The following is a 21,677-nucleotide window of genomic DNA, read 5'->3' as shown; positions in this document are numbered from 1 at the left end:
GAGTTGTTGTTGGTGAGTGATGAGGTGGGATTGTTGTTGGTGACGAGGTTGGGTTGTTGGTGACGAGGTGGAGGTTGTTGTTGGTGACGAGGTGGGGTTGTTGTTGGTGGGTGACGAGGTGGGGTTGTTGTTGGTGAGTGACGAGGTGGGGTTGGTGAATGGCGAGGTGGGGTTGTTGTTGGTGGGTGACAAGACAGGGTTGTTGTTGGTGACGAGGTAGGGGTTGTTGTTGTTGGTGACGAGATGGGGGTTGTTGGCACAGGACGAGGTGTGGCTGTTCTCGTGGTGGTCTCGCCGCGTGGCGCTGCTCGTGGCGCTGCTCCTCCTCCTCTTCGCTCACCACTCATTCCGCGACCTCCCGGCGCTCAACCACCGCCTCCTGGTCACCCTCGTCGCGCAGCAGAGACAGCTCACTCGACACCTCCTCGTCGCCCGTGAGACGCTCCCCGTCGGCCTCGCCCTCCCCTCTCTTTTTTTTTTACCATCAGTGGAAACAAGAAGATGCTCGGTGTATTCGGCACTTTGCTTCGTTCATCATTTCGTAAAAAAAATTTTTTTTACATTTTTAAACTTAGCTTTTATGTAAAACCCCCACCTCTCGCTCACTCTCTCGCTCTCTCTCTCACTATGTTGCTCTCTCTCTCGCTCTCTCTCGTTCTGCACGCAGCTCCTTCTCGCATTTGGACGGCCTTCGACGGGTAGCTCATATCAGCATGCAGAGCTCTCCGTCATCTGCCACCGAGTACACGGCCTCCTCCATCGCCCTTCCCTCTCGTCCCCCTTGCCCTTCTCTCGGTCTCTACTTCAGAGACCCCCCCCCCCCCTCTGTGCAGGGCAGAAGCCCCCTGGGAAGGGGAATGCGGACGCTGGGACCCCTGCGACTGAGCTGAGCATCCTAAGCGGGGCCCCCGACGTAGAGGGCGAGAGGGGGAGCGGAGGAATGCAGCTCAGCATAAGACGGGGTGAGAGCGTGAGCGAGCGAGATGGTGAGCGTGAGGATGAGAGGGTGAGCGTGTGAGCGAGCGAGATGGTGAGCGTGAGGATGAGAGGGTGAGCATGTGAGCGAGCATGAGGGGAGTGAGTGGAATGTGTCTCCTCGCACCCCCCAGATTCCTCCCTCCAGCTGTGGAGCCCCGCACGTGGCCCCCGTCCCTTCAGGTCCCCGGGAGGTGTGCGGAGGGAGGTGCAAGTGGAAAGGAGGGGCCTCCATGACTCCATCTTCATCGCAAACATCTCCAGTTCGGTGAGCCAACCACCACCACCACAATAACAACCGCCATTCGCCACTAAGTGGTGGTGACGTCATCACGGCGCTTATGCCTGGCTAGGTGCACTTTAAGGCCACGTGAAGTGTCGAACACCCGCTGACAGGTCACAGGACAGACCCAGGTGCCATGGGTTGACTGAGATGACTTGCCGATGGACCACCTGTGCCATCTCTACTGTGCCAACTTGCGATGTTTAGGCCACCCGGCGCTCCGCTCGTTGTTGTGAGATCACTCCTCTGCCCTCTGTTGTTGCTGGAGCGCGTCTGCCTCCAATTGTCAAGTAGCATCCTTCAAGAGCCTTCTCCACAGAAGCTGATCTTGACACCGCTGGCACCAGTTATGAGCAAGTGTACTTGGCTCCATATCCGCTCATACCACATCATTCCATCTCTTCTCTAGCCCGTGCAGTGTTTGTTTAGCCTCCTATTTGGCTGATCAAAAGCTGTTTAGGCATGCAGTGGCTGGGCATGCGGGCTCCATGACCCAGCCAATGCAGCCTTGCCTGCTGGAAGGAGCTCACTGAAGGGACTGTGTCCAGATCTTTTCCAGGATTTGTCAGCTCCTAACACAATCCAGCCTAGTTAAACCTAGGATGGATCGTAGGCAAGCCAGCTTGGATGTTTCTAACCGGCGAAGATGTTCCATTAGTGGGGTCCACATTTTGCAAGCATAGAGAAGGGGGAGGGCATGCCTGTGGCTGAGAAGACCCAAAGCTTTGTGTGGAACAACAGACCGGGTAGCGTCCACACCGCGTTACGCAGATGATGAAAAGATGCTGCTCGACTGATTCGGGAGACCTATGCTGTCAAACCAGATCTGGTCATAAGCACACTGCCCAGGTATGGAAACCTCCCCACTCTCTCCACAACTACCCCACCAATGAGGAGTTGTTGATGGGGTGGAGTGTTTGATGACACAAAATACCCAGCGAGGTGCTTCGTTTTGGAGGGGCTGTAGCACACTTCAGGTTCAGCAGCAGCGCCTCCTACTCCTCCTCAGATTGAGCTGCAATCACCAGTCCATCAGCGAACGTAACATGGTTGACCAATAGGGAGCCATCACTCGACCGCACCCGAGCATCGATCAGCCTCCCACTGTATCTGTACCAACTGGAAATTCTTCCTGTACAGCCATGAAAAGTTTCTCGAACTATGTAGTCAAAATTGTATTAATTAATGTAGGTGCCAGAGGGCCATACCTGTCGCACCCCAAGGTAAACAGGGAATGGCTCTGACTCCCAGTCACATAGCTTTACCCGGGCCCGCCCATCATCATGAAGAGGTCCTTAATGATTGTGAGCAGAGAGTTAGGAACAATAAGGCTGGGCTCTGGGTTGATGGACAACCTAGAGCCCAGGTTTATTGATGGTATCATAGGCCTCGACCGGGTCAATAAAGCAGAGATGTAGGTCCTCTTGGAATTCCCTAAACCTCTGCTTTAGCAGACGGACAGAAAATATGGCATCTGTGCATTGGGGCTCCACAAGCCTCTCCTCAGCCATCATCACCACTCCCACCATGATCAATCACCTCCATCACCATCATTACTACCACCACAACCAATCACCACCACCATCCCTACTTATATCAACACGACCATTATCCTCATTACCATAATCACCACCGCCGTCACCTTCACCACCCCTCCGCATCCCGTGCTCACCCTCCCCGTGCCCCCCCCCCCACCCCCCGTGCCCCCCAGGTTCTGCGTTGCCGCCTACGTGAGCGAGGCCCGGGGTCCCCGCTGTCCCCCTGCATGCCGCACCATGACGCCCAGCGCAGGGCGCGGCGTGGGGTGTCACCAGATGAAGCGTTCCCACGATGGGTGCAGGATATGGAGCCTCCCGCGAGGGCATCTTCAGGCGGGGCGTTCACAAGGAGTAAGTTGCAGGACCAGTCCTCGGGCAGTGTGCAGGACCAGTCCTCAGGCAGTGTGCAGGGTCGGTCCTCAGGCAGGGTGCAGGACCAGGCCTCAGGCAGGGTGCAAGATAAGTCACCAGGGAGGGTGCAGGACCAGACCTCAGGGAGGGTGCAGGACCAGTCCTCAGGCAGTGTGCGGGGCCGGTCCTCAGGCAGGGTGCAGGACAAGTCACCAGGGAGGGTGCAGGATAAGTCACCAGGCAGGGTGCAGGGCCGGTCTTCAGGCAGGGTGCAGGATAAGTCACCAGGCAGGGTGCAGGGCCGGTCTTCAGGCAGGGTGCAGGATAAGTCACCAGGCAGGGTGCAGGGCCGGTCTTCAGGCAGGGTGCAAGATAAGTCCTCAGAGAGGGTGCAGGATAAGTCACCAGGCAGGGTGCAAGATAAGTCACCAGGCAGGGTGCAGGGCCGGTCTTCAGGCAGGGTGCAGGATAAGTCACCAGGCAGGGTGCAGGGCCGGTCTTCAGGCAGGGTGCAAGATAAGTCCTCAGGGAGGGTGCAGGATAAGTCACCAGGCAGGGTGCGGGGCCGGTCGCCAGGCAGGGTGCAGGGCAGGGCAAGCAAAGGTGAACAGTCCTGATCGTGACCAACTTGTGTTGAGGGACGGGGATGAGTAGGGGGGGGGGGGGGTGCGCAGTGAGGAGGGGAGCCCACAGGGAGGTGGTGTGTGCCCCTGAGAGTGAGAGCCGTTTTAATCGCGTTCCTGATGTCGTAATAAAAGAGTTTTTCTCAAGATCATGGGAAGCCGTGGACCTTGTAGTGGAGACGTTCCTCGTCGCGCGTCGCGCTCATCGGCAGGGTTGCGGCCAATGGCAATCTGTAGAGAGCAGTTTGCGGCAGAGGTCGGGTACGGGTACCCGTTTGCGACCCTGGTGCGTGAGTCACTGGTGAGTAACTGTTTGTCACTCATTTCCCAACGTCTTGTCTCTTCTCACAATTCAAGTTCCTAGAATCAACCCACCCGCGCCTGCAACATGGCTTCCTCCCAGAGGTCGCAATCAGGTACCCGATACCTGTACCCTACCCGTACTTGGCCGGGTACGGGTAAGGAATCAAAACCCGTTTGCGACCTCTGGTTTGCGGTGGGGGGGGGGGCTTAGTGATCCCACCACGGCAGCAGCAGTGCCTCGAGTGACTGCCGGGCGACGCGTGCACAGCGCTACTTGACCCACGAGGTTCACGCACGGGTCGCGACGACAGCGACGACGCGCTTGTGATGTCGCGCCCTCCTGTACGCCACGCGTTTTGAAATGGCACCCCCCCAGTGACGGCTCAGTTTGTGCTGTGTGACCAATTGAGAATGCAGGAGGCCGGGATGAGTCTCGTTTGCAAGGGTGACTCGAGTCTGCTGCCAGTAGGGGGCGATGATCCTTGCTCTGTGTGATTCCCAATTGAGTAATTTGCAATGTCATTTTTCATAATTGGACCGTGACGCCGGGACACATTGGCCCACTCTTGCGAATGGCGCCACGGGGATATTTAACGTCCACTGTGAGTGAAGCACACAACGCGTGGGTAGTGGTATTGCCACGGTTACTACAAGCCCTGCAGTGATAACCAGGGCAGCCGCTGGGATCCGAACCGAACGAACCTCTTGCAACAATTACACGCGCGACTTTTGCTGCCGCCGCGTGTGTAATCGTCATCCCGGCCCTGGGGCCACGGCGCGGGAGGAAGCGACCGACTCGCAGCCAAACACACACCGGGCACCGTCTCCTACAAAAGCACGTTTATTATTTCTCGCCAACTCATCGCGTGATACTGGCGAGTCATCGATTGCTCGTCCGCTACCTCGGCGGTCAGGAATCGGCAGTCGCAGCGCAAGGTGGCAGGATGTTCGCGGGGGTCGTAGTTTTGAGGATCGGGGAGTCAGGGGCCAATGTCCATCATCTCTTCGAAAAACTTGAGCCTCCATATTTTCTCGCCGAATTCCCTGAACCGTGCCTCCCCCAGCAGCTCGATGAGCTTCTCCTGGGTCGTGGGAGCGGGTGAGGTGGGGGCGGGTGAGGTGGGGGCGGTTGGGGTCACACAGTGGGCAACAGTTAGGCAGGAGGTCATTCGTACAAAATATAACGAGGTCAAAGGAGTTTGTGGGCTCGCACGTTAAGTTCATGGGGTCAAGCAGGAGATCGCGCGATTACGCAGGAGGTTGTGGGTCATGCCATGCAAGAGGTCGCTGAGAATTGTGGCGTCACCGGAGGGGATTAAGGGGTCATAGAAGTTCATGGTTCACAAGGTAAGAGGAACACACATGGGTCTCGGGGGGGTCACACGGATAATTCCAGAGATTGTAGTAGGTTGTGAGGCGTCATGGGGTCAGAGGAGGTCACAGGAGGTTGTGGGGCGCATGAAGTCAGAGATCATGGGTCACACGGGGGTCACACGGGGATGGTTAGGGAGGGGGGGATGCTGGTGGTGTGGCACCTGCTGCTGGTGCTCTGAGTCGAGGATGGCGTACGCGGCCTCCAGCGTCTCCCAGTGCAGCGCCGGCAGCAGCTCCTTGCGCAGGCACAGCAGCTGCTGCTGCATGCGGCCCGACCTCGCGCCGCTCTCTGCAGCAGCAGCAGCAGCCACAACGGCAACATCACCAACGAGATCAATACCACCACCAACAACAACAACGCCAGCAGCACAAACACCAACGCAACGGTCGCCTGTTCACCACAAAGAATCAATCAGAATATTTATGCTGGAGGAATCCGATGAGCTGTAAAGTAATTTTTCACAGATGTCCAGTAGTTCACAGATGTCCAAAGTGACAGTGCCACGAGAGGGAGTGACACAAGGTTGGTTACTGGGAAGATAGAGGTGGTTACCGAGCAACAGAGGGGTGTGGCGGCGGTTACCGGGAGACAGGGTGAGGAGGAAGGTAGAGGGATCTGGTGCTTTGCCCTTGAGCACCAGCGTGTCCTGGAACTTCCTGTGGAACCCCCGCATGGCATTCTGGGAGGCCGCCAGCGGCGTGTGGCCATTGGTGATGGGCGGAGCGCCGCGAGGCTCCATCTTCAGCGTAAGCGTCATGGCCTCCATGAGATCCTGCACGTCACAGGACCCCGCACTGCTCGGCCTGCGCACGCACATTCACACATGGGGCGGTGTGGTCGACGCTCACACGGCGAATCCCGGGTCTACCGCAACAGCACAATCGCCACAACACCACCTCTCTACCACAAGAACACAACTGGTACCACCACACCAACCTCACCACCACTACCACCATCCTCGCTGTCACATCAACACCCTCACCACCCTCAACACAACCGACACCACCACCACCGCCGCTCCCACCACCCCTACCGGCCACAGCTGTCCTTTGATCGTGCCACACTGCCTCTTGAGGCAGATGCTTCGTCGTCATCATCCTCATCGGAGATGAGGGAGCCAAGGCCACTCTCCCTCTACACACACACATACACAAGCAGAAACATACACAGACAGACATAAATAGACCCAGACATCCATAAGCACGCAAAGATATGCATACAGACACACACGCAGAAACAGGTAGACACACAAGAACATACAGCTATGCATACAACAGCCGTCATTTTATACTAAGTGGTGGTGACATCACCACGGTGCTTGTGCTAGGCTAGGTCAGCCTTGAGGCCACGTGAATTGTCATTGGCTGGCAGGAGATCACGGCAAAGACTGCCTAAGATGATCATGATCAGCAGATGTACTACCTATGCTCCCTGCTGCGTTTTAGCCGCCTGGCGCTCCGCTCATTGTTGCGAGCATCGCCCCTCTGCCCTGTACTAGGAGGGCAACTGCCTCCAACTGCCCAGTAACTTCCTTCACGAGCCTTCTCTACAGAGGCAAATCTTAACACGGCTGACACCAGTCATCGGCAAGTCCAATTGGCTCCACAGACTTGTGTACCACATCAGTCCATCTCTTCTCTAGCCCGTGCAGTGCTGGTTTAGCCATCTCTATCCGGCCGAACAGAAGCTACTTGGGCATGCAGTCTACATGACCCAATCAATGCACCCTCGCTGCTGGAGGAGCTCACTGATGGAACCGTGTCCAGATCCTTCAAAGATCTGTGAACTCCTCACACAATCCAGTCTGGTTAAATCCAGGATGGATCGTAGGCAGGTCAGCCTGAATGTTTGAAACCAGTGCAGATATTCCTTCGGGGGGGGGGTCTATGTTTTCCTAGCGTAGAGAAGGGATGATAATACTATAGAGCGACAGGCGAGGTAGCTTCCACACACGCCCACCCCGTCACGCACATCACCGTTTCGGTGCTTCCTCTCACCTGGCTCTCGCTCACCACGGGCGCCGGGACTCTGGGTTGAGTGGTGGGGTGGGCTGCGGGGGCTGCGGGGGCTGCGGGGGCTGAGGGGGCTGGGCCAAGCGATACGAGTGGGCGGTGCTGGACAACTGCACACGCGAACGAGTGAGGGTCAATGCTCGCATTCGCAACCGACAATGCAATCAACATCCTTGCCACCGCTCACCACTGCTGCTCACCAATGATACCATTAACACTCCACCAGCTACTCTGAAGCTGGCACACCAAGACAGAGACCCCCCCCCAGTACAGCCTTAATTCACTTTTGGGGTTCCTGGTCCGGAATTGGATCAGGAACCCCAAGGTGGGTGGGTGGGGTACAATCTCCTGGCTCCGCCAAATGGGGTTTGGCCAGGAGGTGTCATGGGGGCCTGCGGCACAAGCTAGTTTTGATCTTTAATTCGTAGTCTTCTGGTAAATTACTTGAAGTTGGAAGGGTTACCAGACCCTCGCTCCCATCTAGAGCCCCTATTGGCCACTGTAACAGCTGCGAACACACTGTAGGGATAACAGCTGATTGTTATCGGCCTTCACCGAAATGACATTGCTCACAGCCATCTCGGTGTTACCGGCTGGCAACCGCCGAGGAGGTGGGGGTTGTTTTTGCCAGCACACACAGGCACTGGGACACAAAAACCACACACATCACAGGCGCTCGCACAGACATAAGAACCACACATCACACACCCCCACGCCAGCCCCCTCACCCAGTGGCACGTGTTGCTGCTCCTCCTGCAGTTTCCTCTGCCGCCTCCTCTCCCTCGCCACACTCTGCCGCACAACCACAGGGTGACACGCAACCACGCGGTGAGACAACCACGACACAAGAACCGTGGTGTCACTACCACGGCACAAGCCCATGGGGTGGTGGAGGTGGTGGTTGATGGTGGCGGTGGTGTTGGTGGACAGAGCCGCACCCTGTGGCTCGGTGCAGGCACGCCCTGGGATGGCACGGCAGGCGGTGTCGCGACAGGCGGTGTCGCGACAGGCGGTGTCGCGACAGGCGGTGTCGCGACAGGAGGGGTCGCGACAGGAGGGGTCGCGACAGGAGGGGTCGCGGCAGGAGGGGTCGCGGCAGGAGGGGTCGCGGCAGGAGGGTTGACGGGGTCACTGGTGCAACGGCCCGAGGCCTAAAACACAACACAATCACTGGATGCACACAGTGTACACACTCAGTGTACACACGCTTATTATACACACACTCACACTGTACACACACGTCCGATTAGCACGGTTGGCTACGCACAGTGCAAATGAAGTTAAACATACATACACTGTACACACGGTGTAGTCACACTCGCAGTGTACACAAACTACACACTCAAGTACAATACTGCTACACACACTCGTGACATTCACAACATATTGACATCTGACTCCACACTTGCACAATTGGGCACGTTGGCCTCACCAGTTGGTAACACGTGCACAAGCACATACACACACATGCGCGCACCACTCTCCCCCGTGTGTGTGTGTGTGTGTGCGCGTGAGTGTGACACGGTGACACCGCTACCTCTGTGCGTGTAGAGTGAGGTCGTTGCCCGGTGTTAGGAGTTGGCCGAGGTTTGGGGTCGAGGTCGGGGTCGAGGTCGGGGTCACAGGTCGGGTTAGGGGTTGCGGTGACTGTGGGGAGGAGGGGATTGGCGACCTCTGGTGTGGGGGTCGGGTTCCGCTTCATAACAGGGTTTGAGCTGGTTTCAGGGTTGGGGTTAGGTTTGGGGTTAGGTTTGGGGTTACGGTTTGGGTTAATTTTGAAGTTGGGGTCAGATATGGGGTGAATCGCGGATTCGCTGCTGGGGCTGCTCCCCATCCTCCTCCCCCGCTGCTTATCCAGGGGGGGTCCCCCTTTGTCCTCCTTGTCACCCCATGGCCCCTTCCCCAGGGTCCCCAACTGCAGCTCCACGTTGGAGATGGTTGCTATGGGGACACACGAGTCTCCCGTCTCCATGGAGACCTTGGCGCTGGGCTGCGATTGCGATGGAGCCTTCTCCGCTCGCTCCCGGGGTTTCCTAGCGGCGCCGCGTCCGCCACGCTTGTGCTCGGCCTCCATCCTGTAAGGTATACGAAGACAAAGCACACGCAGCTCACCCACACAGCACAGGATCCTCGCTACGTTTGCCACATGCCGTCGGCAGTGGTAATATGGGTGATGCTGGCCAGGGTGATAATAATGATGATAGTGGCGATGATGCTAGTAATGCTGATGTTCATGATGCAGTGCTGATTATGCTGGAAGTGATGAAGACAATGTTGGTGACTGCTGATAAGTTACTATTATTATAATGCTGGTAATGCTGCTGATATGGTTTATAGTGATAGTGATAATGCTGATCCTGATGATGATACTGGTCGTGCTGAAGATGATAATGCTAATACTGACAATGTTCGTTATGCTGTAGTGATGATGCTGATGCTGCTGATTGTGCTGATGGTGATGCTTTTGTGATGATGATGTTATAATGATAGTGATGATGGCAATACTAACAGTGAAGTTGATGAAGATGATAATGCTGGTGGTGATGGCAGGGTGGACGATGCAGACAAGCGGGATGAGGTGGACTGACTTTTGGAGGAAGTCACTGATGTGCTTGCGGATGAACTGCCGCTTGAGGATGTGTTGGAGGCCAGGTCGCTCATCAGGGGAGCGGCTCAGCATCGACACGATGAGCTCGCCCAGCTCACGGCTGTACTGCGGCGGTAGTGTGGGGATCTAGAGACACGGGGGGACGCGCGGACGCACACATTTATGTACGGTGAAATTATTTTGCACAGTACGTAGCCAACCGCGCTAATGGGAGGTCCAAATGGGTACAGAGACACAAGTGCTGGGCATGCGTGGGTAGGGTACGGTGGGGACGAGGTTGGGGAGGGGCCTGGGGAAGGACTGCTCACCTTGCCCTTGACCACTTTGAGTACGAGGGCGTTCATGTCGCGCGCGTTGAACGCATGTCTCAGCGTGGCCATCTCCACCGCACAGCAGCCCAGCGCCCACACATCCGACTGTGGGTGAGAACCGCACACTCACCACTTACTCAATAACCACCACCTACTACTCACAACTCACTAACTGCTATTCACTCCTCACCCACGGTGAAAATCGCCACTCACCCCCACAACACTCACCCACACGCCACTAATCCCCATTTCTCTCACACCCACAACACTCGCCCCTATGAAAGCCGGCACAGAAGACATGGGGGTGAGTGACCAACACCACACCTGGCCAAATGTGTCTCTCCAGTGCTCATTTAAGGCTGAGTCGACCTAGGGGAGGCCGAGGACAAGTTAAAATATTCATCACTGCCATTGGTCGTGAGCAGGAACTGAACTCGCGTCGCCGAATTCGTAGCGCAATGCGCTACCTACGACTGCACCACCGCTCCCCACCACTCGGCACAAGCCACTTAAAACTGCCTCATTCAGCACCGCCCTACCCAGCACCAGCCTAGCCCGCGTGGACCCACGTGCCTTGTAGTTGTACGGCTGGTTCTGGAAGAGCTCGGGGCTCATGTAGTACGGCGTGCCGATCAGCGTGTTCGCCATGGCCGCCGGCTCGTCCAGCACACGTGCGATGCCCAGGTCGCCCACCTTAATCACATCTCCGCGTGTCAGGAAGATGTTCTGCGTCTTTAGGTCCCGGTGCAGGATGCTGTTGTCGTGCAGGTACTGGGGGAGGGTGGGGGTTGGGGAGTTAACTGTGGTTAAGCATGGGGGGTAGTGTAGAGATTTGGGGTCAGGATTGATGTTGGTGTTGGGTGAAGTTGGGTGTCAGGAGTAAAGTTTATCAGTGAGGTTTGGGTAAGGGTTAGAATTGCGGTAAGAATTAGGGTTGGGGTAAGAATTATGGTTGAGGTAAAAGTTAGTTAGTATGAATGTTAAATCTAGTGTTAGGTATAGTATTAGGGTTAGGTTTTGGTATTAGCGTGAGAGCTCGTGTTAGTGTTAGGTAGAGTTACTGTTGTAGAAGATATCAGAAAGTGAGTTTCATTCAGGAAAGGTCCATTGAGCTCTGAACCTCTTTGACCCGACCAGCAGCGGGTATGTGTAACGGTTCGTGTCAGTCCCTCCAACTGCCTACACAACTACCTTGAGTCCACACACAAAGACAAAGATCCCCCATATAGCCTGAACAGACTGTTGAGGAAAGTGCTGTTAATGAGCACCTATGAAGGTGGACAAAGCACACAACTGGGTGGGCAGCCAGCACAATGTCCTTTATCTCCCTAGTGGCGATGTTTACACACCCCACCTGGTACTCATTTCAGGCTGAGTCGACCTAGGAGAGGCCCAGGACCAGTTCAGATAATCGTCACATATGTTGGCTGTGAGCAGGAATCAAACTCTGGTGACTGTGAGGGGGAATCGTACGTGCATTGCCTGATTCGTAGTGCGGCATGCTAACTACAGCACTACCGCTCCCCACATGTAGATACACACGCATGCTCGCTCGCTTGCCCACCTTCAGCGCCATGGCGATTTGCACGAACCACTGCACGATCTGCGGCTCGGGCAGCAGCTGGCCGTTCTGCTGGCGCAGGCGATGATAGAGGTCGCCGCCCTCGCAGAAACCCATGACAATGTGGAGGCAGCCGCCCTCCTCCCACGATTCGCGGTACGTGACAATGTTGGGATGGCGCAGAGACGAGAGGAGATTCGCCTCCTGCTCAGCAGCCTTGCGTTCTCGCGCCGACGCAGAAGCCAGGCTCAGGTGCTTGATGACAAACTGAAGGGGAAAGGGACACAAGGCGCAGCGTGAATGCATGGGTGATGGCTGTGCTGCGCGTGGTCTTTAATCCAGCACTATGGAGGCAGCAGCGAGGGTTGGTGAAGCACCGCACAAATGTTTTACAACTCCTGTGCACGGCGAGAAAGAACCGTAACCTGGCTCGCCCGGAGAAGGCGGTACAGAAAAAAATGTGGAATATTATCTGTCCCATCTATATGGGATGGAGTGTTTCCCCCCTCACATGCGTAGGTTTCTTTCAAGTGCTCTGGTTTCCTCCCGATTACGCCTGAAAATAAAGACCGCAGAGGTTGTGCAATTGTTGGTGCTGGCTCATTGCGTGGTTGTCTGTCTTCCCGCTCGTCTGTGGTTCTCTCTCTACAAGAGTGAGCGAATACTGTGTGATGCATTACAATTTGAAATGATTACCAACACACGACATCACTTTACATGCAGGCTTTTGTAGCCAGTATCACGATTCATGCTCGTTTTCAAAGGAAAGACTTTTTTAGCAGGGCCTTGACAAGTTTTAACAGTAGGGGGCGATGATCGCTACCGTAATTTACGGGTACTATTTAAAATACTGTACAGTATTTGGCAAATTTGGGTCATTACGCAGGCACACAAGTGTCACACGGCGTCACAAAAAGTCAGACCCCCCCCTCAAATATGACGTCACAAAGCTCTGCCCCCCCCCCCCCAAAATAAAACATTTTTTAAATCGCTTTAAACTATTGTCATTGTAGTGCGTATTTAATGTGGCGCTGCACTCTGATGTTGTAGGAGAAAACATTTATAAAAAAAAGGCTATTTAATTAAGTAGAACGTGTTGTCTATATTTATTTAAAGTTGCGCATTTTGATGTGACGTCACATTTCTCAAACCCCCCCCCCTCATCACGCATCGTCACAAATGTCTGACCCCCCCCCTCCCTAGGTGCATGACGTCATTTATGGACGGCCCCTGTGTACGCGTGACCATTTTTTTCTGCGGCGGGTGGTGGAGGGCCTTCACGACACAAACATGAGCAGATCATTACGTGCACACAACACACACACATCATATACTACACCAGAGACCCCGTACTCATCACACAGACACCACACGCCTGGGAGATGAACCCCACATAAGAGTCATGGGTAGAATCATGGCGAATATCTGGGTGACTACAGCATAACCATGGGGCATGGGGCGCCACGGTGGCGAGATGTTAACTCCCTCGCCCGGTATATAGGAGGTCGTGGGTTCGATCCCAACCCTGACGCCTGCAGCTGTATATATTTGGAGTTTGCGTGCTCTCGCCTGTGGCTGCTGCGTGGATTTTTCTCCGGGTCCTCCGGTGTTTCCCTCCACATTTAGAACACATTCCTGCGGAGGGAGCTGGTAGGAACGTTGGGTTTGCTCGGTCAATGGCCAGGGTCAATGGCCAGGGTCAACGGCGGCGTGGTGTATTCCGCAAATATGCCCGACTGTGAGGGTGGGCACAAGCCGGCGTGAGTAGGTTAAACGTTATAAGGGCACCACGGGGTGACCAGCCCCACCCCTCCCATGTTTTGGATGCACGACGGACGGACACAATAATCCCCTGTGGGCTGGTGGAACCAGGTGGTGGAACCAGGTGGTTCCTACCAGTAATATACGTTTCGTGTCCACACGATAAGCCACTTCGTTGAGATACCATTTGTGGACCAGGTCGCCTCTCAAATAGGGCAATGTCGCTCAGTGGGCCTTATCTGGTAAAATAAAAAAAGTCAAGCCCTGGGTGCCTCGCCGTAATGAGGACGAATATTTTGGTGGCTTTGGGAGATTGCGGTTGCTTTTCGGGGTAACTGGATTTTATTTATACTGTAATTTTATTGGCTTTAGGGTATTTTATTTTATCTATATTTTGAGTGTAGTTATTGTTATCAGGTTTCATTCATTTTGTTTGAAATGTATCATAATTGGCAGATTAATTAATTTTTTGTGCAACGCTTTGAGACTTATGAAAGGCGCTTTATAAAATGAGCACTGTTATCTGGACGAATGACTGCGTAAATAAAGGATGTTTGGGTAACTATGAGTGACTATCTGGGTGGATATATGTTTAATAATATCTGTGACTCACCCTGCCTGAGCGTATGTGGGTGACGTTCTGCTTTGCTAAGAGGTTGTCTATTTGAGAACTGTGGATGACAATAACGTTAACAATTTTATTGATTTTGACTATGGGGGGGTGGTGACTATTTGGGCAACTATCTGGTTGATTATCTGGTTTACCGTGCAACTAGTTTACCATGTGGTTGACTATTTCATCGATCTGGCCGACGATTTGATCGATCTGGCCGACGATTTGATCCAACTGTCTCGCTCATCGTCTGGTCAACGAGGCCTTGACGAGGGGTGATGGGACATCGGTCTCGCCAGACGGGGCGGCCCAGTTAGCGGGCACCTCCTCCCAGCACCTCCCAAAACCGTTCACCACCCCGGCCGCCTCACGCCTCCTCACCCTCCTCCTCCACCTCACCCTCCACCTCACCTGCTTCTTGCTGCGTTCCTCCAGGCACTGCACGAGGTAGACCTCCCCGTAGCTGCCCTTCCCCACGAGCCGAATGCGCCGGTATCTGTCCATGGCTGGCTGCCGTTCCAACCTCCGCCACCCCCGCCGCGTCTCTATGGGGATCAGTGGGGGAAGGGGGGGGACTTAACATTTTGGGTCCTCAAAATTTTGTTCAAGCGACGCCGGCGCGGCCATATTGGGTAAGGGTTACATCGTCAGCGCGAACCAATCGGGGGACGTTTCGGCTATCACGTGATGCATCGCGTCACACGGTGAGTGGGTATTTACCCCCGTCCCCCTTGCTAAAGATGGCGGCCCGGGCTTCACAACGTACGGCGGTCGACGGGCAGCTTTCCCGGTACGCCATTGGACAGGCCCGATCACGTGCGCGACTCCACCAATCGAGAGCCGTGTTTACGTCGAGGCGCGTGCCGCAATGAGATACGCAGCGCGTCCCCCACCCCTCCCCCGGTGTCGCCATGGTAACGCGGATTTTTGGGTTTCAAGCAAATGTTTAAGTCCATAATAGTTCTAGGATTAGATCTCGTAAATATATAAATGTGTCGTTAACACCCGCCACAGCCAACTAGTAAGGGTTGTCACGTAAACAGAACGTGGCCAATTCGTCACTAATACAGCACTAGTGTATAGTAGTGGTGTAGAGTGTAGTATACTAGTACAGCACACCGGTGTGTTGGAGAGCCAAGCCACGACATTTACAGAGTACAAAGTTTCGCCAGTAATTACAACCAGCTTCATCAGGCGACAGCCAGATTTGTGGAGTACACCTGTTTCGTTCCTTATATAAAGTTAAAGCTTCTGTAATATAATCATCGTTAGCTTCTCGTGGCGAGTGTAAGTAGACAATTCGCCTCCACGTGTCCCTCCTAAATAAAATGTTACTTTGCACATCCCGTCAGCCTCCTGCGAGTGCATTGCAGCAGAATTAGTTGAATTTCGACCGCGTCCCATTAACAGCAGTCAGGCTTTGCTTGAACAAATCAATACTGGTGTCCGATGTTTATAAGCAAGGTCTAATTTCAAGTGTCCGATCAGTAGGGTTGGGCTTGCTTGAAACGGTAATGAACTTCCACCCGTCGCAGATGTGGAGCGAAATAAATTTCGATGGCTTCAGGAAGGCCTGCATCCAACAGTGGATTGATAATGACTGCTGATGGAATGCTGAGTTTGTACCCATTTCTATACACTCCTGGGGGTTTAATACCAGCCAATACTTCTTGGGGTTCAACCTCCACCTCTGGTGATTGTCGCCAATACCCGTTTTCTTCTGGAACATGCGAGCCATCATGGGGCCATCACAGCCCTGGGAGATTTCCACTGCGAGGGGGTGCGTGTGCATGAATGCGTAATTTATAAGCGTCTCTACTTATTCATTCCGCATGACGTTAGCGGCACGGCTAGGCTTGTGCAGTGGAAAAACAACCTGGTGCCTGCTAAGCCACACCGGGATGGCTCGACTCGGCTCTGGCACGGCCCAGATGCGCCAGTAGAAAAGCAGGTATCATGCACGGTGTAGGACACACACACACACATAAGGCGGTACAGCAAACCACAAACTCGCGATGGGTAAAGCAGACAATGTAGACACAGTTCTCTTTCACGCGCTCCATCCTTTATTGAACCAGGGTTCTCTGTCGGGGGAGGCCCGACAGAGCCTTTCAACGGCTGCAACAACGGAGGGAGGCTGGCATCCGGGAGTCGAGGTCGGGGGTCAGCGTCCCTCGCGCTGCGCCAGCGGCCTGCACGGTTTTACACGCTTGTTAGCATGGCTGCGCCGTTCACAGCTGCTCATTCGGTAATCAAAAGAATTAGGTCATACAACAAGAACACAGCACTAGAGAGGAAATGCACGCCGTCATCTCTGGATTGTAAGATGAACTTATACTCTTTGGGTCTTTCAGTAAAGTATTTTATTTTATTTTTCTATCTACGGGACTTTACCGAAAGACCCAAAGAGTACAAATTCCTGCAGTCACGAAAGCTTTAAGTCAAAATTGAAGATGAACTTGTTTTCCCGACTTTGAAAAAAAACTTGAAAGTTCGTCTAATGCTGAGAATACATCGTCTTCCAGAAGACGTGTTTTAATCTTGTTAAAAATCATCTCAAGATTGTAAAGACACTCTTTTTTTTAAAGAGGACCCCTAAAATTTTGGGTGCGTCTTGTAATCCAGAGAATGAGGTAATAATCTAGATTTGATCTGAAACACGGCAGAACCAATACATCCGTCATGGCTGACCATTGCTATAACGCTGTGGGGCTCTCATGATATTGTTTTTTTCCGAGACCACGGTACTCTGCAAACCTTGGGGCTACTATCAAAGCTTTGTTCATGAAGCCATCCAGATATATAAACAGACATAACTTCACCTGAGAAGATGGATACAAATTGAGCAATCATTGGAAGTATGTTATTAACCAGGTAAAACTTTAACTGCTTTATGGTGTTGCCTTCATTTCCGCATCTCCAGCTTCTTCAGCCTCCCACTCCCAGCCCCACTCACTTCGCCCCCCCCCCCCCCGCATTTTGCCGTGCTCGCCCTTTAATCTCTCCAGCAGCGCCCCACTTCCCTTACCCCACAGCATTTTGTCTGTTCGTCCTCTAAACGTTCTCGCAGCACTCCCCCCTACCCCCCCCCTCTCCAACTCTCCCCCCTTGCTCCTCCCCCCTCTCTTACTTATATAGCCCTCTTGTTACAGCAGCCCTTTTGCCCACTTCAGCAATTGTTTCTTGCTGTGGTTGTCCCACCTGATGACAGACGCTTGTGTTGCGCCCGAAACGTCGTGATTTTATTTATTTTATACCTACGTGACTTTACCGAAAGAACCAACGAGAATGAGGTAATAGGCTACGTTTTGGGCAACGGCCCTTCATAGTAGAAAGATCAGCAGAGGGTTGGTCTCTGTGCTGTGAAGAAGGGCCACACTGAAACACCGCCAACACGGGCGTCTAACCTTGGTCTGTTCCATATTCATCTGGGACTCGTGACGCCACGGAAGGGGTGGAGGCTAGCACTGTGATAGTCACCGATCAAATGCCCTCTAGAGTTCGCTCTGGAAAAGGCACTTCCGCCAGCATTGGCGTGAGCAATTGCAGGGCTGGGCCTTTACCTTTTATATGCGACGGTGGCCCAGTGGTAGCGAGTTTGCCACTTGCTGCAGAGGTTTACAATCCTGATTATTACTGTGGTTTGTATTACCGTAAAAATGCTACGGGCCATCTGCTTCACTCACAGTGGACTTTAAAGATCTCGAGCCGTAATTCACAAGAGTAGGCCACTGTGTGCGAGCGTCATGGTCAATATTTGTACAAATCTAAAAACTTACTTGCAAATTACACAATTATGAATTATACACAGCAATCGTTGCCTCCTATGGTAAAAACTTGACAGGACCCTCCTGAAAAATAGTCCTGGGACTCTTTTCCAGTGTAAAAAAAACCTGAATAACCAAATTAAACAAGTACTGTAATACAGCAGGCTGAGTGACACACTCAGCTGGGCTACCACAGACCGCATGCTCTCACTTTTTCTTGCTCTTCCTGCCGGGGTCTGGCGCTCGTGGGGGTTCCCCGGGGTCGCGGGGGGGCTGCCACGGTAGGGGGCTGCGCCGGTAGAATGGCCACGGCGGAAGAGTGAGCTGAGTGGTGGAAGACATGGGGGGGGGGGCGGGGGAGCGGATCACAGCAAACTGAGGGGTGAGTTGCGCTGATAATGAGCAAGGGGTGAGATGAACACATGGGTAGCGACACAGATGGCGCATACTAAGACAGCATGGACATACAGAAAACAGAGAGACAATACACAGTGAATACACAAACCGCATACACAGTGAACACATGCAGACAGCATACACAGTGAAAACATGCAGACAGCATACACACAGTGATCACATGCACACAGCATTCATACTGAAATTATGCACGTGTAGTGACATAGCGCCGACTGCTGTCCATCAGCGGCAACTGCGGTGGACAGTTAGTGCACACACCATCGAGCACATACACGGCTGTGTGCTGGCGGGGCAGAGGAACTGGGGCAAGGGTCACGGAAGACCTCATCGCGAAGCCCCTGGAACCCGCTAGTGGGTTCGAGAAGGGAGGCGTGGCCCAGGCGGATCCAGGCCGCGCTGAGTAGAATAAAAGCAGCTGAGAGCGAGAGCTCCAGGCTGCCGGTTCTGGGAGTGGACTCGTCTCGCTGTTGTCTTCACCACCTTCGTCGCTGCCGCCTTCACTCGATAATTGCGTGGCCAGACAGTTGTTGGCTGTCTCGGTCGACGTCGTCGGTGCAACGCGGTTAGGGTTGTGTCTAGGCTGGGCTGTACGGTAACGGGAGCGAGGAGGCGATCCTGTGTGTGAACGGCCGAAAGGTGTTACAATAAAGGTGCCTCCTGCAACTACCTCGTCTCCGACTTGTGCTACACTACACACGTACAAAGTGACAAGATGACATACAGACAGTATAGACCCAGAGCACAGTCTTCAGGCACTAAGACTTCATTTAAACAGCATACACCACACAAAGTACTTGCATAATATAGTACATACACCACATACACAGTGCAGATACTGTATGTATGCATCACAATGCACGAAGCACACACACAGGTAAATCAGCACAAACAGCACACCGTCACACTTTGAGCACACACTACAGAGTACACACACAGCCCACATACTACAAACCGCAGTGGACACTGACCACAGTGGACATTCATCAGTGTTTACTCACCACCGTGCACACCATAGTACTTCACCAGTGGAAACTAAATCACAGTGGAAACTCACCACAGTACCACACCAGTGGCCACTCAGTGAACATACCACAGTGAACATACCACAGTGGACACTCACCACAGCCCACATACTACAAACTGCAGTGGACACTGACCACAGTGAACATTCATCAGTGTTAACTCACCACCGTGCACACCATAGTACTTCACCAGTGGACACTAAATCACAGTGGAAACTCACCACAGTACCACACCAGTGGCCACTCAGTGAACATACCACAGTGGACACTCACCACACACGAGAGGAAGAAGCCGGCAAGCACCACGTAGACCGTCTGCCCAAACTCCTCCACCATGTAGCCCCAAACAAAGCCGGCGATCTGCTCACGAGACAACAGCAGCAGCGCTCAACTACTCACCAATACTCACCATCACCGACAAGCAAACTCTTTACCAGCAACTGAATCGTTATACTCACTACCCTGAGCTCATCACAACAAACTTACGACACATTGTCGCCTTCATCAGAACTCACCACCTATACACTCACCATTTTAATCACCAAACTCACCACCTGAACTCAAACCACCTCACCACGCGTACACGTGGCTGGTATACAGCAAGCCACTGGTGTGGTGTGTGTGTACTGTGGTGGCTGTCGTAAACAACAATCGGACCAAAAAAACCACACTATCACATGATAGGTGGAGAGGTGAGGATGTGAGACGAGAGAGAAGAGCGAGGTGAGGAGGTGAAGATTTACCGCAAACACTCCCGTCACCGTCTGGAAGATCTGCTCAGCCAGGCGCTGTCCCTTGTAATCCTGCAGATGGTTGGAGGAGGGGGGGGGGCAGCGCCAACATCAGCACCAGCACAATCATCAAGCAGCACTGTGCCAGTATTATTCGCTGTGAAAAAAAAAGATATTCATTGCCCATCGTAATCCTCCAAATCTTAAGTAAAGATTCCGATCACTAGCATCAGCGACATCAGCACTCCCATCGCCACACCATTCGCATTATGACAAAGCATTAGCAACAGCAGCAGCAACACCATCACCACTAACACCCAGGACCGGTGGTGATCCTCACGCCATCCACCAAACACCATCGCCAATCACAAACCCAGCACCAAAATCGCTGGCAACATCCCCCCCTCCCCATCCCATATGTTAACATAACTACAGCGCTCGGGCTCGTCTCGCCACAGGGACCCGGGCACTCCGCTTGACTGCAGAGGGGCCGCGTGCGCTGTGAGCGTAGGGAGCGGCGCTCGGCCCAGCACGGCTCGGCTCGGGTACCATGTCAGTGGGAATGGCCCTGAACCGCGCCAACACCGACTCCATCTTGAAAGCCGTGCTGCCGGAAGCGGGCGTGGGGGACGAGGGGGGGGGGTCTGTGACGTCACTTCCCGTCTCGCGCTGTGACGTGTACGCGGCGATATTGTTGGAAGGGCCGTTGCCCGAAACGTCGCCGGTTATAAATGCGTTTCCTCCCCCCCCACGCTGCTTTTTAAGTGTTCTTGATTGTTATATGGTTGTTGGGGACGTCATTTTGTTGCAAGTCCGTGACGTTAGTTTCTTTAGTATGGTCGTGCCGTCACACGTCCCTCTGTTTGAGTGACGTCATTGTGTAGAAGTCCCTGACGTCACTTACCCAACATGTAGGGACGTCATGTCTCCCCCCCCCCCTCCGCCACAGTAATATTCGTTGTAAAATGAAGAAAAAAAAATCACATAGACTATGAGACCTCCTTTACCAGTGGCAAAATATAGTAATAGGTTTTTACCCTTTCAACTGCGTGTGTTGTGGTTATTGCAAACATGATGCCTTGTATAAAGGCGTCAGTTTTTTTTTTAACTAAAATCACATACGTCAATAGCACTGTGGCTATGCGACAGGCAACGTTTCGGTCATTGACCCTTGTTCCTTGCACACGAGCAGTAGGTGGGGCCAATGTCAGGCCACTCACGGGCAACGAGAGTGGCGAGATGGGGAGAGGCCGATAACTCACCACGTGTCCCGGTTTAAACCTCAAAGAACATGCGCTAGCTTTATTGATACAAGGGGCCGTTCGTTATACGGTACAGTGTTGTATAAAGTACTTTTTTTTCCTTATGTCAGTTTGGTGACTCAGATCACGCTTGCAAAATTAGACTCATCCCGGTTCTCTTGAGT

General features: G+C 53.6%; 3 protein-coding genes across 4 annotated transcripts; 1 reads left to right on the top strand and 2 right to left on the bottom strand.

Moving 5' to 3' along the window:
- The first annotated feature begins 898 nt into the window (after positions 1 to 898).
- LOC144947184 (uncharacterized) lies at positions 899 to 3,784 on the top strand. The gene is made up of 3 exons (XM_078876375.1): positions 899 to 962; positions 1,110 to 1,243; positions 2,970 to 3,784. The coding sequence occupies exons 1-3, from the start codon at positions 941 to 943 to the stop codon at positions 3,762 to 3,764; spliced, it is 951 nt and encodes a 316-aa protein (XP_078732501.1). The 5' UTR covers positions 899 to 940; the 3' UTR covers positions 3,765 to 3,784.
- A 1,114-nt stretch (positions 3,785 to 4,898) lies between these two features.
- NEK4 (NIMA related kinase 4) lies at positions 4,899 to 14,848 on the bottom strand. Of its 2 annotated transcripts, XM_078876373.1 has the most exons (13): positions 14,726 to 14,848; positions 11,944 to 12,207; positions 10,953 to 11,150; positions 10,377 to 10,484; positions 10,049 to 10,194; positions 8,998 to 9,535; positions 8,399 to 8,611; positions 8,189 to 8,252; positions 7,446 to 7,570; positions 6,482 to 6,582; positions 6,031 to 6,251; positions 5,609 to 5,736; positions 4,899 to 5,155 (listed from the first exon to the last, which is right to left on the bottom strand). In XM_078876373.1, exons 1-13 carry the CDS (start codon positions 14,816 to 14,818, stop codon positions 5,054 to 5,056), a joined length of 2,301 nt encoding a protein of 766 aa, XP_078732499.1. In that variant the 5' UTR covers positions 14,819 to 14,848; the 3' UTR covers positions 4,899 to 5,053. The 2 variants fall into 2 exon arrangements, with proteins under 2 accessions (XP_078732499.1, XP_078732500.1); XM_078876374.1 differs by lacking the exon at positions 8,399 to 8,611.
- Positions 14,849 to 16,364: 1,516 nt separating this feature from the next.
- SPCS1 (signal peptidase complex subunit 1) lies at positions 16,365 to 20,887 on the bottom strand. Its single transcript, XM_078876503.1, has 5 exons — positions 20,801 to 20,887; positions 20,264 to 20,323; positions 19,794 to 19,880; positions 18,293 to 18,405; positions 16,365 to 16,506 (listed from the first exon to the last, which is right to left on the bottom strand). The coding sequence occupies exons 1-5, from the start codon at positions 20,843 to 20,845 to the stop codon at positions 16,479 to 16,481; spliced, it is 333 nt and encodes a 110-aa protein (XP_078732629.1). The 5' UTR covers positions 20,846 to 20,887; the 3' UTR covers positions 16,365 to 16,478.
- Positions 20,888 to 21,677: the final 790 nt, after the last annotated feature.

Source organism: Lampetra fluviatilis, chromosome 44 (genome assembly GCF_964198595.1).
Source record: "Lampetra fluviatilis chromosome 44, kcLamFluv1.1, whole genome shotgun sequence".
Classification (NCBI taxonomy): Eukaryota; Metazoa; Chordata; class Hyperoartia; order Petromyzontiformes; family Petromyzontidae; genus Lampetra; species Lampetra fluviatilis.
Note: the sequence above shows the minus strand (reverse complement) of the source record. Positions and strands in the feature narration are given on the sequence as shown.